The sequence below is a fragment of the Dendrobates tinctorius genome, unplaced genomic scaffold (genome assembly GCF_039654945.1).
Source record: "Dendrobates tinctorius isolate UK_male_01 unplaced genomic scaffold, ASM3965494v1 ptg000011l, whole genome shotgun sequence".
In the NCBI taxonomy this organism is placed as follows: Eukaryota; Metazoa; Chordata; class Amphibia; order Anura; family Dendrobatidae; genus Dendrobates; species Dendrobates tinctorius.
The window spans coordinates 129151503-129169440 of record NW_027361679.1 but is presented as its reverse complement, the minus strand read 5'-3'; the positions used below and the strand labels follow the sequence as shown (position 1 = coordinate 129169440).

General features: G+C 46.9%; 1 protein-coding gene across 6 annotated transcripts in view; it reads right to left on the bottom strand.

The window, feature by feature from the left end:
* The window catches only part of FCHO1 (FCH and mu domain containing endocytic adaptor 1), a 212451-nt gene that overhangs the window by 194192 nt on the left and 321 nt on the right, over positions 1-17938 (bottom strand). For 4 of the 6 annotated variants that reach the window (XM_073547749.1, XM_073547741.1, XM_073547775.1 and 1 more), the window contains one exon: positions 10296-10418. In XM_073547749.1, the coding sequence (XP_073403850.1) occupies positions 10296-10331 (36 nt within the window). In that variant the 5' untranslated portion in view covers positions 10332-10418. Of the gene's footprint in view, positions 1-10295; positions 10419-10560; positions 10683-11605; positions 11709-17938 lie in introns of those variants that run through there. The other 2 variants (XM_073547757.1, XM_073547765.1) reach the window with 2 other exon arrangements.

Below are 17938 nucleotides of genomic sequence, written 5' to 3'. Positions count from 1 at the left end.
GTAATTGAAATATTCCGATCCCGATCCGGCTGGCTTTACAATGCGGATATGTTTCCCGTCCACAGCGCCCAAGCAGTTGGGAAACTGACATATCTGTTGAAACTTTTCTGAAATTTCAATCCACCTCTCTGTTGTGGGCTCTGGTAAAAACTCTTCAGCTAAGGAGTCCCACAGTGCACGGCATGTGTACTTCACTATTCCAGATATGGTGGAAATCCCGAGTCTGTACTGGAAATGCAGTGACGAAAGGGATTCTCCAGTTGCAAGAAATCTGTGGGGAATTAAAAAACAATCAATTAGTTTTAAATCACAGCATTACATACCAAAACTGAGCTATAACACTTGGAGATACAAACTACCACCAACAAGATTGCAGTGAAAGTGTGCTCTGATGCGATCACATCCAATAAATGTGGCTTACCTTAAAGTCACCATCAGACGCTCTGCGGGTGAAACAGAGAAGCGGCAATAGGTGTCCGCTTTTCTTATGAGGTGTGCAATGCGCTCCACCAAGTAATCAAAATTCTCCATTTTCATCCGAACATATCCAAAAAATTTATCCGGGTTTCGTCGAAGGTCCATGCAGAGTGTAGAATAGACCCCACGCGTCATTCTCTTGGCTGTGATGGGGTGGATCCACAAACGTCGTCTACAATGCCTGATGCGCTGCTGTCTCGCTCTCTCCTTCTCCAGAACAATCACCCTCAAACGATTCGCCTCAGCTATAAAATCCGCCAAATTCTTCAAAATATTTCCAATGACAACATCCATCTTCGCCAGTAACTTGCTATTCTCTCCAACCTGCACTTTCTCCTCTACAACCTGTCAAAGAAGGGCTGTAGGAACACGCTATATATAGTTTTCCAGTAGCCAATCCCATTCGGAAGGCCACAAGGGTCAATTTTAAAAACCGGATCCGGCATAATCCGTCGAAAAATGGATAGAAAAACGGATGAACCGGATGAGACGGATCCGGTTTTGTCTGTCAAGAACAAGATGGATCCGGCAGAAAACCGGATCCGGCACATCAGGTTTTACAAAACATTTGCCGGATCCGGCGTTCCGGCACGACGCCGGATCGCGCCTGACGCCGAAAACCTGATGTGTGAAAGTAGCCTTAGGCTACTTTCACACATCAGTTTTTTGCCGTCAGGCAGGATCCGGCTATTTTTAGAAAAAACGGATCCGGCATAAATTTTGGACAACTGTAGAAACGGATTCGTTTTTCTGCCGGATCCGTCTAGCAGGTTATATCTGTTTCCTGGGGGCTGGCCAATTGGATCTGAGCATGAGCAGACTTCAAAAAACGGATCCGCTGGCTGGATCCGTCTTTTTCTGGATCCGGCGCATTCCGGCGCCCATAGACTTTCATTGTGGCAAAAAGCCGGAAGCGTCGGATCCGGCTTTTTTGCCGGAGACAAAAAAAGTTACAGTAGCCGTTTATCCCAGACGCCGGAATGAGCCAAATAGCCGGATCCGGCAAAAAACGGACAAACCGCAATGCCATCTGGCGCTAATAAAAGTCAATGGGGAAAAACCGGATCCGGCATTGCATTTCGCCGGATCTGGTTTTACAAAAAAAAGCCGGATCTCGCCTGACGGCGCAAAACGGATGTGTGAAAGAGGCCTTATTCATACTCTGTTAGTCGGAACTGCATTACCACAGATTTTTTATTTAATATCAGCTGATGTAATTGCTCAGATTTCAGATTTAGTTACTTGAACATATTGCTCACATATTTTGTATTTCTGTAAAAAGCGCTAGATTGTGTATCCGCCATTTTTCGCTACTGCTTTATAGAGTCCAACGAAGGTGACAGGCTATATTAAACCATCAATTTCCAATGGTGTGCAAGCCTACTTAGTGATATTACTAGAAGATGGCATAAAATAAGTCACCATGAGCTGGGGAGAAGCTGAAAAAAAACAAAAACCTGTAGACGCCTATAACTCTAGATCTAAAAGACAGAATATCCCCAGGATGTGGTTTACTGTGCATTTAACTAGTAAAACAAGAAGTGAAAGCATACAGTTTTCAATCTATTAGCATTCAAGTGCAACAAAAAAAAAAAAATTATCAAAAACAAAGAAACAGTAGCTGTAAAAAAGAGAAAAAAATAGCCAATAAATAAGTAAAGAAACGGTGAAATGTCAGTAAAGCAAAACCACCAAAATTATTTGTTTCCATCCTGGGACTGGCTACTTACAATAAAGTCCAATTTCTTACCATCATCAAGATTTGACCTATACTCATTCAGAAGTTGAAATCAGCCAGAGCTGCTCAATAAGAACAGCTGTCCATACAAAATGACTATGTAACGAGGCGTGGGTGATCGCTTGATGTGGCCGAGCAGTTCAGTTGCACATTCCCACTTACTTGTCCCATCAATCTCCACCCTGCTTTGTCTCCCATAAAGCCAATGTTGTCAAACAAGGAAAGGTGGTCAAAGATGGAAAGCACGTACGTAAGTGGGAAGGTGCACTGAACGGTGTAGCCACACTAAGGGTGCACCAACTAGCTGCTTTCAACACTAGAATGATTTCAGCTCAGATTTTAAAATGTGTTAAGGTATTAAACTATAGGCCGGGGTCACAGTAGCGAAAAACTCGCACGAATCTCGCGTCTCAATACCCGTCACTGCTGCCAGCACTCGGGAGCGGAGTGTACGGCTGCATGAACTCCTATGCAGCTGAGCGCTCCGGTCCCGAGTGCTGAGACGCGAGATTCGTGCGAGTTTCTCGCAAGTGTGACTCCGGCCTAAAATAGTTTCGTGAGGAGATTTTCCCCAATATGCAGTTCATGGTTATTAAAAAAAAAAAAAAAAAAACCCACACCTGTGCTTTACTAAACCTCCTTAGGTCCAGCACAAGGTCTCCACCACTGCCCCCCCGGTTTACATTGTTTGGCTGCAGATGTGAGATCACGTTGATATCATTGAAGCCAATCATTGAGCTCAGCATCTCCAAGTTCCTCGTACCATCTACCGTATATACTCGCGTATAAGCCGAGATTTTCAACCCATTTTTTTTTTAAGGCTGAAAGTCCCCCCCTCGGCTTATACACGAGACATATACGCCAGGGGGTAGGCGGGGGGAGTCAGATCATACTTAACCCCCTTGGTGTGTCTCTGCAGCCCCCCTGCTTCTCCCACGGTCTCAGGTGCCTTCCTTAAGCGGTCACGTGGTACCGCTTATTAAAGTCATGAATATGCGCATATTCATGACTTTAATGAGTGGTAACACGTGACCGCTTAAGGAAGGAATACCTGCCGGAAACCGTGGGAGAAGCGGGGCTACAGAGACCGCGCCAGGAGGGGGCAAGTATATGCGATATTCATCTGTCCCCGTTCCACCACTGCATGCCGCTGTCCTCTGGCTGTGATGTTCAGGTCAGAGGGCGCGATGACGTAGTGTGCGCCGCACCCTCTGCCTGAACAGTCACTGACAGAGGACCTGGAAGACATCGCGGCACGCAGCGGTGGAACAGGGACAGGTCAATATCTCAGGTGCCGAGGCCCTGAGCCAGCGGTGACACCGACACCTGTCCCCCATAGCGCGCCAGTGTCCCCACCTGCTCAGGAAACCGGCACCTGGCCCCCAGTGGCAAGAGGTGAGTATGTTTTTTTTTTTGTTTTTTTTTTTATTAGCAGCAGCAGTATAAGGGGCATCTTATGGGGCAGCATATGGGGTACAATCTAATCATTAACCTTTGTGCAGCATTATATGGGGTGAATTTTGTATGGAGCATCTTACGGGGCCATCATGAACTGTATGAAGCATTATATGGGGCTCCTGATTCAGTATGGATATTCAAAAACATTTAACCTACTGATGTCTCAATTAATTTTACTTTTATTGGTATCTATTTTTATTTTTGAATTTTACCGTAGCTGCTGCATTTTCCACCCTAGGCTTATATGAGAGTCAATAAGTTTTCCCGCTTTTTTGTGGCAAAATAGGGGGGGGGGGGGGGGGTCAGCTTACACACGAGTATATATGGTATATGGGAAGAGCTGCTGAGCTAAGAAATTGGCTGCAATGATCTCGTACATCTGATCAATCAAATGGAAGGATTAGCAGCCACCAAATAGGTGTTCACTAGACAACCATTTAAAGTATATGGGCAACTTTAGTCTACAGTCCAGGATAGAAGGGAAGTCTGTTCCTTCGGTTAAAGACTGAAGAGAACTTTTGATAAGATGGATAGATAGGATAGATAAAGACTGGCTGTTTAGGGTCTAAACTTGAAAAATTATTATAATATATTTTTTACAGACCAAAAGTTTGGACACACCTTCTCATTCAAAGAGTTTTCTTTATTTCCATGACTATGAAAATTGTAGATTCACTCTGAAGGCATCAAAACTATGAATTAACACATGTGGAATTGTATAATTAACAAAAATGTGTGAAACAACTGAAAATATGTCTTATATTCTAGGTTCTTCAAAGTAGCCACCTTTTAGTTTGATTACTGCTTTGCACACTCTTGGCATTCTCTTGATGAGCTTCAAGAGGTAGTCACCGGAAATGGTTTTCACTTCACAGGCGTGCCCTGTCAGGTTTAACCCCTTAACCCCAAAGGGAGGTTTGCACGTTCATGACCAGGCCAATTTTTACAATTCTGACCACTGTCCCCTTATGAGGTAATAACTCTGGAACGCTTCCATGGATCCTGGTAATTCTGACATTGTTTTCTCGTGACATATTGTACTTCATGTTAGTGGTAAAATTTCATTCAAATAACTTGCGTTTATTTGTGAAAAAAACGGGAATTTGGCGAAAAATTTTTAAACTTTCACAATTTTCCATCTTTGAATTTTTATGCCCTTCAATCACAGAGATACGGCACACAAAAAACTTGATAAGTAACATTTCCCAGATGTTTACTTTACATCAGCACAATTTTGGAACCAAAATTTTTTTTTGTTAGGAAGTTATAAGGGTTAAAAGTTGACCAGCAATTTCTCATTTTTGCAACACCATTTTATTTTTACGGACCACATCACATTTGAAGCCACTTTGAGGGGTCTATGTGTTAGAAAATACCCAAAAGTGACACCATTCTAAAAACTGCACCCCTTAAAGTGCTCAAAACCACATTCAAGAAGTTTATTAACCCTTCAGGTGCGTCACAGGAATTTTTTGATTAAAAAAAAACCCAAAAAACATTTAACTTTTTTTCACAAAAAAAATACTTCAGATTCAATTTTTTTTATTTTACCAAGGGTAACAGGAGAAATTGGACTGCAAAAGTTATTGTGCAGTTTGTCCTGAGTACGCTGATACCTCATATGTGGGGGGAAACCACGGTTTCGGCGCATGGCAGAGCTCAGAAGGGAAGGAGCGCCGTTTGACTTTTTCAATGCAAAATTAGAATTCAGATCGGACGCCATGTCACATTTGGAGAGCCCCTGATGTACCTAAACAGTGGAAACCCCCCCACAAGTGACCCCATTTTGGAAACTAGACCCCCCAAGGAACTTATCTAGATATGTGGTGAGAACTTTGAACCCACAAGGGCTTCACAGAAGTTTATAACGTACAGCCGTACAATTAAAAAATCATATTTTTTCCACAAAAATGATCTGGTCACCCCCAATTTTTATTTTTCCAAGGGTAACAGGACCCTAAAAGTTATTGTGCGATTTGTCCTGAGTACGCTGATACCCCATATGTGGGTGTAAACGACTATTTGGGCGCATGGCAGAGCTCGGAAGGGAAGCAGCGCCATTTGACGTTTTTGGCTGGAATTGAGACCGGACACCATGTCGTTTGGAAAGCCCCTGATGTACCAAAACAGTGAAAACCCCCAACAAATGACACCATTTTGGAAACTAGACCCCCCAAGGAACTTATCTAGATGTGTGGTGAGCACTCTGAACCCCCATGGGCTTCACAGAAGTTTAACACGCCCGGGCGTGAAAATAAAAAAAAAAAAATTGTATTTTTTCCACAAACCTGATCATTTAGTCCCCAATTTTTTTTTATTTTCCCAAGGGTAACAGGAGAAATTGGACCCCAAAAGTTGTTGCCCAATTTGTCCTGATTACACTGATACCTCATATGTGGGAAAAAACTATTGTATGGGCACACTTCGGGGCTCGGAAGGGAAGTAGTGACGTTTTGGAAAGCAGACTTTGATGGAATGGTCTGCGGGTGTCATGTGCGTTTGGAGAGCCCCTGATGTACCTAAACTATTGAAACTCCCCACAAGTGACTCCATTTTGGAAACTAGACCCCCCACGGAACTTATCTAGATGTGTGGTGAGCACTTTGAACTCCCAAGTGCTTCACAGAAGTTTATAACGCCCGGGCGTGAAAATAAAAAAATCATTTTTTTCCACAAAAATGATATTTTTGCCCCCAATTTTTTATTTTCCTAAGGGTAACAGGAGAAATTGGACCCCAAAAGTTGTTTTGCAATTTGTCCTGAGTAGGCTGATACCCCATATGTGGAGGTAAAACACTGTTTGGGCGCATGGCAGAGCTTGGAAGGGAAGGACCACCATTTGACTTTTTCAATGCAGAATTGGCTGGAATTGAGATCAGATGCCATGTTGCGTTTGGAGAGCACCTGATGTGCCCAAACAGTGGAAACCCCCAATTCTAACTCCAACCCTAACCCAACACACCCCTAACCCTAATGGGAAAATGGAAATAAATACATTTTCTTTTAATTTTATTATTTTTCCCTAACTAAGGGGGTGATAACGGGAGGTTTGATTTACTATTTTTAGCGTGTTTTTATGTTTGGCAGCTGTCAGACGCTAAAAGACGGTTTTTATTGTAAAAATAGTTTTTTGCATCACCACATATTGAGAGCTATAATTTCTCCATATTTTGACCCACCGAGTCATGCGAGGTCTTATTCTTTGCGGGACGAGTTGACGTTTTTATTGGTACCATTTTCGGGCATGTTGACATCTTTTGATCGCTTTTTATTCCGATTTTTGGGACGCAGAATGAACAAAAACCAGCGTTTCATGAATTTCTTTCGGGGGGTGCGTTTACACCGTTCCGCCTGCGGTAAAATTGATAAAAGCGGTTTTATTCTTCGGGTCAGTACGGTTACAGCGATACCTCATTTAGGTCTTTTTTTATGTTTTGGCGCTTTTATGCAATGAAAATTTTATATAAAAAATTATTTTTGCATCGCTTTATTCTGCGAGCTATAAATTATTTTTTTGCTGATGATGCTATATGGCGGCTCGTTTTTTGCGGGACAAGATGACGTTTTCAGCGGTACCATTGATATTTATATGCGTCTTTTTGATCGCGTGTTATTGCACTTTTTGTTTGGCGATATGATAAATCATTATTTTTTGCTTAGTTTTTTATTTTTTAAGGCGTTCGCTAAAGGGGTTAACTAATGGGACAGTTTTATAGGGCAGGTCGTTACGGACGCGGCGATACCAAATATGTGTACTTTTATTGTTTTTTTGTTTTTTTTATTTCCAAAAAATAAATTAGGTAATTTTTTTTTTTTTTTATTTAGCGATTTTTTTTAAAATTATTTTTACACTTTTTTTTTTTTTTTTTTTTTTTTTTTAACTTTATTACATTGTCCCAGGGGGGACATAGCTGTCATGTGACAGATCGTTGATCTGTCACATCACAGATCACTGTGACAGATCAGCGATCTGTCACAGGCACTGCACAGGCTTTCCCCATGCCTGCGCTTTGCAGGCACTGAGGAAGCCAGCTCCCTGCAGGCCCCCGAACGTCCCCGTCGCCATCCTGGATTCGGGGACCTGCAGGGATGGAGCCCCCCGCAGCAGCGCTGCACATTGCGCTGCTGTGGGGGGCTCAGGGAAGCACAGAGGGAGCCCCCTCCCTGCCGATGCTTCCCTTTATCCCCCGGTACACCGCGATCGTGTTTGATCGCGGTGTGAAAGGGGTAACGTGTCGGGGGCGGTCCGTGACCACCCCTGACACATTGTGCCGGGTGTCAGCTGTGATAATCAGCTGACAACCGGCCGCGATCAGCGGCACTCACCACGTGGGCGCCGCTGATCGCTGTGACGTACTATCCCGTCCCTGGGAATTAAGTCCCAGGGCACATGGACGGGATAGTACGTCACATGACAGAAAGGGGTTAATAAGTGGGATTTCTTGCCTTATAAATGGGGTTGGGACCATCAGTTGTGTTGTGCAGAAGTCTGAAGATTACACAGCTGATAGTCCTACTGAATAGACTGTTAGAATTTGTATTATGGCAAGAAAAAAGCAGCTAAGTAAAGAAAAACGAGTGGCCATCATTACTTTAAGAAATGAAGGTGAATCAGTCCGAAAAAATAAAAAAAATAGGGAAAACTTTGAAAGTGTCCCCAAGTGCAGTGGCAAAAACCATCAAGCACTACAAAGAAACTGGCTCACATGAGGACCGCCCCAGGAAAGGAAGACCAAGAGTCACCTCTGCTGCGGAGGATAAGTTCATCCGAGTCACCAGCCTCAGAAATCGCAAGTTAACAGCAGCTCAGACTAGATACCAGGTCAATGCCACAAAGAGTTCTAGCAGCAGACACATCTCTACAACAACTGTTAAGAGGAGACTTTGTGCAGCAGGCCTTCATGGTAAAATAGCTGCTAGGAAACCACTGCTAAGGACAGGCAACAAGCAGAAGAGACTTGTTTGGGCTAAAGAACACAAGGAATGGACATTAGACCAGTGGAAATCTGTGCTTTGGTCTCATGAGTCCAATTTTGAGATTTTTGGTTCCAACCACCGTGTCTTTGAGCGACGCAGAAAAGGTGAACGGATGGACTCTACATGCCTGGTTCCCACCGTGAAGCATGGAGGAGGAGGAGGTGTGATGGTGCTTTGCTGGTGAAACTGTTGGGGGATTTATTCAAAATTGAAGGCATACTGAACCAGCATGGCTACCACAGCATCTTGCAGCGGCATGCTATTCCATCCGGTTGGCGATTAGTTGGACCATCATTTATTTTTCAACAGGACAATGACCCCAAACACACCTCCAGGCTGTGTAAGGGCTATTTGACCAAGAAGGAGAGTGATGGGGTGCTACGCCAGATCACCTGGCCTCCACAGTCACCAGACCTGAACCCAATCGAGATGGTTTGGGGTGAGATGGACCGCAGAGTGAAGGCAAAAGGACCAACAAGTGCTAAGCATCTCTGGGAACTCCTTCAAGACTGTTGGAAGACCATTTCCGGTGACTACCTCTTGAAGCTCATCAAGAGAATGCCAAGAGTGTGCAAAGCAGTAATCAAAGCAAAAGGTGGCTACTTTGAAGAACCTAGAATAGAAGACATATTTTCAGTTGTTTCACACTTTTTTGTTAATTATATAATTCCACATGTGTTAATTCATAGTTTTGATGCCTTCAAAGTGAATCTACAATTTTCATAGTCATGAAAATAAAGAAAACTCTTGAATGAGGTGTGCCAAACTTTTGGTCCGTACTGAGATAGATATAGAATATACACACACATATATATTTTTTTTTTCTCACCCACACTACAATGACATACTGAAAGGGAATGCAGATTGTGAGCCCCAATGGGGACAGTGATGATAATGTCTGTAATGCTAAGTGGAGTAGGATAGCACTATATAAGCAAAGCATAACTAATAAAACAAAGTGGCCAAAGTGACTTGGGCAGAATTATACATAGAACTGGTAGATCTGCAGCAGAGAAAACAGTGATTTTATTGAAATGACAGCATGTAGCCCAGTAAGTGACACATTGCTGGAATCAGGGTCTCAGAGGAGCATGATTTAGTGCCACAAACCTAATGACAAATTCCCTGCAATACATATCGATTACCAGGATTCTCCTTCATTTTGTGTGATTGTTTGTAGAGGAGACAATTCTCGAAGTCTGTACATATGAAGACTATGGTGTGCATAACCATACCATAAAAAAAAAAAAAAAAAAAAAAAAAAAACTGTATAAAAGTCATGTTGTTATGTTAAAGTCCTATGGGAAAGAAATGATTCCTTTAAATCCATATAAGCCAATTTCCCTTTTCTATAAAGATGATCGGACTATTTTGCTGGATTGGCAAATTAGCTTATTTGGATAATGTGTCCTGCACGCAAACTTGTCAACTTTTTCTGTAGATTATATAATTGTATAAAATTAAATTTAGTGTCCGCATTGTGAACAAAAACACATTTAAAAGCCAAAAAAAAAAAAAATTAGGCAAAACAGGAAGCGCACAAAGGCTGTGGGCTAAGAACGGAAATGAAGGTTGAGCTATGATATGGCTGCGAAGGACAGAGCGGGCACCCTCCTCCAGGCCGAGGTACTGTAGGGTTACTCACCGTGCGCAGGTGTCCGTGTCGCTCCCTCCTCAACATTCTCTGAGAAGGCGGAATGATTACTGCAAGAAGACACCGAGGGCTTCGATTTCACGCATTACAATGCAGTCTAGTAGCACGCTCAGTCTGATATATAAGGAAAAAGCAACATATTAGCCCCATCATCATGATTATGACACATCCAAACACGAACCCAGCAGCACCACAGAGATCACGTATGGAGATTTACATTTCTAGAAAAAAAAAAAAAAAAAAAAAATCAACTCACGCATTGGTGATGGTCCCAAGACATGAGGTGTCTCCCGAATTACCGTCCATCACATGACAAGGCAGACGATTGTGCAGAGGGGAATTCATCATTTATTACCGATACTAGGTTTATGCCACATCACATTATTTATATTATGACAAAATATTTGATACAGAATTCACTCATATCTGTCTGATTTTATTCAGCGGGCTTTATAATCAAATATTGTATCCCAAGCCATGTGCAGAATTCAGCTGGGGCCACATGGCAACTTTGGATGCAAAACAGGTCCAAAGATCAATATATGCAACTGCTACATTGCAGGGTGGCCAAGTGACTGGGGTCTCAATGTGACCAGCGCCCTCCTCCAACACGCACCCTCCTCCCCAACACGCGCCCAACTTTTTGTGATTTGCTTGTCACAATGCGGCCTCATTCTCCCGCATTACACTACGTCGTAGCAATAGCATGCTGACATCTTTGGCTGTGGGATCTCTGTCGTGGTCAAAGTTGCCGAGCAGTCCAACCTAAAAGCTCACTATCTGGCTCAGTTTCATAGGTCTCCTAGTCATTTGTTCTTTTACAGCTTGGGGAATACTGGAGGTTCCAAAAGAAAAGCCACATAAAGCATGTAAACCTAGGACCCTGGTGCTAAGATACACTATTGGTGGCCAACCAATTCTTGGTTTACCCACTGACACGCTTTCGTTCTCATATACAACGTAGCATCAGTATCTGCCCACTGCGTGAACAAGTAGGGGTACCAGCTCACAACATCAGCTAGAAGATAGAGCCAACTGGAAATGGCTATTTCCCCATGGCACAGACTAGACACCCTTCATACAATCACATACATATAAGCGCCACAATCAGAACTGGCATGGTTGTTCATTTTCCATGTCAATGTTTGGTTCTAGCAGTTATGACTGATCATGATGTGACTAGCACTGGCCCATCACATTGAATTCACCATATGCCAGGTGTGCGTCACCCACGGGCATCAGTGAGTCACAGGCACAACACATCACCAAGCGAAATCCATGTATACATCACATGCACTCACCTGGAGAGCCGATGCAGGCAGACTACAGGGAAGAGCAGCCCTCAGTTTTCTGTGCTTGCCTGTGAGGGGGAGGCTGGCATCAACGCTGCCTACACTGTGCCTGCTGCATGAGTAATCACATGGCTAAGTACATAGCATTACAGTCACAGCCATGAGAAGCCATTACCGTGTGTGTGTGTACAGTGTGACTACAGGCAACACAGCAGCCTGAGTACAGACACAGCATGACTACAGGCAACACAGCAGCCTGCGTAGAGACACAACCGCACGGCGCGACTACAGGCAACACAGCAGCCTGCGTAGAGACACAACCGCACGGCGCGACTACAGGCAACAAAGCAGCCTGCATACAGACACAGCCGCACGGCGTGACTACAGGCAACACAGCAGCCTGCGTACAGACACAGCCGCACGGCGTGACTACAGGCAACACAGCAGTATGCGTGCAGACACAGCCGCACGGCGTGACTACAGGCAAGACAGCAGCCTGAGTACACACACAGCCGCAGTGTAAATACAGGCAATACAGCAGCACGGCATGACTACAGGCAACAGCAGCCTGCGTACAGACACAGCCGCACGGCATGACTACAGGCAACACAGCCGCATGGTGTGACTACAGGCAACACAGCAGCCTGCGTACAGACATAGCCGCACAGTATGAATACAGCAGCCTGCGTACAGACACAGCCGCACAGTGTGAATACAGGCAATATAGCAGCCTGGGTACAGACACAGCCGCACAGTGTGAATACAGGCAATACAGCAGCCTGCGTACAGACACAGCCGCACAGTGTGAATACAGGCAATACAGCAGCCTGGGTACAGACACAGCCGCACAGTGTGAATACAGGCAATACAGCAGCCTTGGTACAGACACAGCCGCACAGTATGAATACAGCAGCCTGCATACAGACACAGCCGCACAGTGTGAATACAGGCAATACAGCATCCTAGTACAGACACAGCTGCACAGTGTGAATACAGGCAATATAGCAGCCTGGGTACAGACACAGCCGCACAGTGTGAATACAGGCAATACAGCAGCCTAGTACAGACACAGCCGCACAGTGTGAATACAGGCAATACAGCAGCCTGCGTACAGACACAGCCGCACAGTGTGAATACAGGCAATACAGCAGCCTGCGTACAGACACAGCCGCACAGTGTGAATACAGGCAATACAGCAGCCTGAGTACAGACACAGCCGCACAGTGTGAATACAGGCAATACAGCAGCCTGCGTACAGACACAGCCGCACAGTGTGAATACAGGCTATACAGCAGCCTGCGTACAGACACAGCCGCACAGTGTGAATACAGGCAATACAGCAGCCTGCGTACAGACACAGCCGCACAGTGTGAATACAGGCAATACAGCAGCCTGCGTACAGACACAGCCGCACAGTGTGAATACAGGCAATACAGCAGCCTGCGTACAGACACGGCCGCACAGTATGAATAAAGCAGCCTGCGTACAGACACAGCCGCACAGTGTGAATACAGGCAATACAGCAGCCTGCGTACAGACACAGCCGCACAGTGTGAATACAGGCAATACAGCAGCCTGCGTACAGACACAGCCGCACAGTGTGAATACAGGCAATACAGCAGCCTGCGTACAGACACAGCCGCACAGTGTGAATACAGGCAATACAGCAGCCTGCGTACAGACACAGCCGCACAGTGTGAATACAGGCAATACAGCAGCCTGCGTACAGACACAGCCGCACAGTGTGAATACAGGCAATACAGCAGCCTAGTACAGACACAGCCGCACAGTGTGAATACAGGCAATACAGCAGCCTGGGTACAGACACAGCCGCACAGTGTGAATACAGGCAATACAGCAGCCTGGGTACAGACACAGCCGCACAGTTTGAATACAGGCAATACAGCAGCCTGGGTACAGACACAGCCGCACAGTGTGAATACAGGCAATACAGCAGCCTAGTACAGACACAGCCGCACAGTGTGAATACAGGCAATACAGCAGCCTGAGTACAGACACGGCCGCACAGTGTGAATACAGGCAATACAGCAGCCTGAGTACAGACACAGCCGCACAGTATGAATACAGCAGCCTGCGTACAGACACAGCCGCACAGTGTGAATACAGGCAATACAGCAGCCTGGGTACAGACACAGCCGCACAGTGTGAATACAGGCAATACAGCAGCCTGGGTACAGACACAGCCGCACAGTGTGAATACAGGCAATACAGCAGCCTGCGTACAGACACAGCCGCACAGTGTGAATACAGGCAATACAGCAGCCTGGGTACAGACACAGCCGCACAGTGTGAATACAGCAGCCTGGGTACAGACACAGCCGCACAGTGTGAATACAGGCAATACAGCAGCCTGGGTACAGACACAGCCGCACAGTGTGAATACAGGCAATACAGCAGCCTGGGTACAGACACAGCCGCACAGTGTGAATACAGGCAATACAGCAGCCTGGGTACAGACACGGCCGCACAGTGTGAATACAGGCAATACAGCAGCCTGGGTACAGACACGGCCGCACAGTGTGAATACAGGCAATACAGCAGCCTGGGTACAGACACAGCCGCACAGTGTGAATACAGGCAATACAGCAGCCTGCGTACAGACACGGCCGCACAGTGTGAATACAGGCAATACAGCAGCCTGAGTACAGACACGGCCGCACAGTGTGAATACAGGCAATACAGCAGCCTAGTACAGACACAGCCGCACAGTGTGAATACAGGCAATACAGCAGCCTGGGTACAGACACAGCCGCAGTGTGTGAATACAGGCAATACAGCAGCCTGGGTACAGACACAGCCGCACAGTATGAATACAGCAGCCTGCGTACAGACACAGCCGCACAGTGTGAATACAGGCAATACAGCAGCCTGCGTACAGACACAGCCGCACAGTGTGAATACAGGCAATACAGCAGCCTGGGTACAGACACAGCCGCACAGTGTGAATACAGGCAATACAGCAGCCTGCGTACAGACACAGCCGCACAGTGTGAATACAGGCAATACAGCAGCCTGGGTACAGACACGGCCGCACAGTGTGAATACAGGCAATACAGCAGCCTGAGTACAGACACGGCCGCACAGTGTGAATACAGGCAATACAGCAGCCTAGTACAGACACAGCCGCACAGTGTGAATACAGGCAATACAGCAGCCTGGGTACAGACACAGTCGCACAGTGTGAATACAGGCAATACAGCAGCCTGGGTACAGACACAGCCGCACAGTGTGAATACAGGCAATACAGCAGCCTGGGTACAGACACAGCCGCACAGTGTGAATACAGGCAATACAGCAGCCTGGGTACAGACACAGCCGCACAGTGTGAATACAGGCAATACAGCAGCCTGGGTACAGACACAGCCGCACAGTGTGAATACAGGCAATACAGCAGCCTGGGTACAGACACAGCCGCACAGTATGAATACAGCAGCCTGCGTACAGACACAGCCGCACAGTGTGAATACAGGCAATACAGCAGCCTGCGTACAGACACAGCCGCACAGTGTGAATACAGGCAATACAGCAGCCTGGGTACAGACACGGCCGCACAGTGTGAATACAGGCAATACAGCAGCCTGAGTACAGACACGGCCGCACAGTGTGAATACAGGCAATACAGCAGCCTAGTACAGACACAGCCGCACAGTGTGAATACAGGCAATACAGCAGCCTGGGTACAGACACAGCCGCACAGTGTGAATACAGGCAATACAGCAGCCTGCGTACAGACACAGCCGCACAGTGTGAATACAGGCAATACAGCAGCCTGGGTACAGACACAGCCGCACAGTGTGAATACAGGCAATACAGCAGCCTGGGTACAGACACAGCCGCACAGTGTGAATACAGGCAATACAGCAGCCTGGGTACAGACACGGCCGCACAGTGTGAATACAGGCAATACAGCAGCCTGGGTACAGACACGGCCGCACAGTGTGAATACAGGCAATACAGCAGCCTGGGTACAGACACAGCCGCACAGTGTGAATACAGGCAATACAGCAGCCTGCGTACAGACACGGCCGCACAGTGTGAATACAGGCAATACAGCAGCCTGAGTACAGACACGGCCGCACAGTGTGAATACAGGCAATACAGCAGCCTAGTACAGACACAGCCGCACAGTGTGAATACAGGCAATACAGCAGCCTGGGTACAGACACAGCCGCAGTGTGTGAATACAGGCAATACAGCAGCCTGGGTACAGACACAGCCGCACAGTATGAATACAGCAGCCTGCGTACAGACACAGCCGCACAGTGTGAATACAGGCAATACAGCAGCCTGCGTACAGACACAGCCGCACAGTGTGAATACAGGCAATACAGCAGCCTGGGTACAGACACGGCCGCACAGTGTGAATACAGGCAATACAGCAGCCTGAGTACAGACACGGCCGCACAGTGTGAATACAGGCAATACAGCAGCCTAGTACAGACACAGCCGCACAGTGTGAATACAGGCAATACAGCAGCCTGGGTACAGACACAGTCGCACAGTGTGAATACAGGCAATACAGCAGCCTGGGTACAGACACGGCCGCACAGTGTGAATACAGGCAATACAGCAGCCTGGGTACAGACACAGCCGCACAGTGTGAATACAGGCAATACAGCAGCCTGGGTACAGACACAGCCGCACAGTGTGAATACAGGCAATACAGCAGCCTGGGTACAGACACAGCCGCACAGTGTGAATACAGGCAATACAGCAGCCTGGGTACAGACACAGCCGCACAGTGTGAATACAGGCAATACAGCAGCCTGGGTACAGACACAGCCGCACAGTGTGAATACAGGCAATACAGCAGCCTGGGTACAGACACAGCCGCACAGTATGAATACAGCAGCCTGCGTACAGACACAGCCGCACAGTGTGAATACAGGCAATACAGCAGCCTGCGTACAGACACAGCTGCACAGTGTGAATACAGGCAATACAGCAGCCTGGGTACAGACACAGCCGCACAGTGTGAATACAGGCAATACAGCAGCCTGGGTACAGACACAGCCGCACAGTGTGAATACAGGCAATACAGCAGCCTGCGTACAGACACAGCCGCACAGTGTGAATACAGGCAATACAGCAGCCTGGGTACAGACACAGCCGCACAGTGTGAATACAGGCAATACAGCAGCCTGAGTACAGACACAGCCACACAGTGTGAATACAGGCAATACAGCAGCCTAATACAGACACAGCCGCACAGTGTGAATACAGGCAATACAGCAGCCTGCGTACAGACACAGCCGCACAGTGTGAATACAGGCAATACAGCAGCCTGGGTACAGACACAGCCGCACAGTGTGAATACAGGCAATACAGCAGCCTAATACAGACACAGCCGCACAGTGTGAATACAGGCAATACAGCAGCCTGGGTACAGACACAGCCGCACAGTGTGAATACAGGCAATACAGCAGCCTGCGTACAGACACAGCCGCACAGTGTGAATACAGGCAATACAGCAGCCTGGGTACAGACACAGCCGCACAGTGTGAATACAGGCAATACAGCAGCCTGGGTACAGACACAGCCGCACAGTGTGAATACAGGCAATACAGCAGCCTAATACAGACACAGCCGCACAGTGTGAATACAGGCAATACAGCAGCCTGGGTACAGACAGCCGCACAGTGTGAATACAGGCAATACAGCAGCCTGCGTACAGACACAGCCGCACAGTGTGAATACAGGCAATACAGCAGCCTGGGTACAGACACAGCCACACAGTGTGAATACAGGCAATACAGCAGCCTGGGTACAGACACAGCCGCACAGTGTGAATACAGGCAATACAGCAGCCTGGGTACAGACACAGCCGCACAGTGTGAATACAGGCAATACAGCAGCCTGGGTACAGACACAGCCGCACAGTGTGAATACAGGCAATACAGCAGCCTGAGTACAGACACAGCCGCACAGTGTGAATACAGGCAATACAGCAGCCTGGGTACAGACACAGCCGCACAGTGTGAATACAGGCAATACAGCAGCCTGGGTACAGACACAGCCGCACAGTGTGAATACAGGCAATACAGCAGCCTGGGTACAGACACAGCCGCACAGTGTGAATACAGGCAATACAGCAGCCTGGGTACAGACACAGCCGCACAGTGTGAATACAGGCAATACAGCAGCCTGGGTACAGACACAGCCGCACAGTGTGAATACAGGCAATACAGCAGCCTGAGTACAGACACAGCCGCACAGTGTGAATACAGGCAATACAGCAGCCTGCATTCAGATACTGCCCAGGACATGATCCATTCATAGATGCACACTAATTATATGCACACATAGACACGATGGATACAG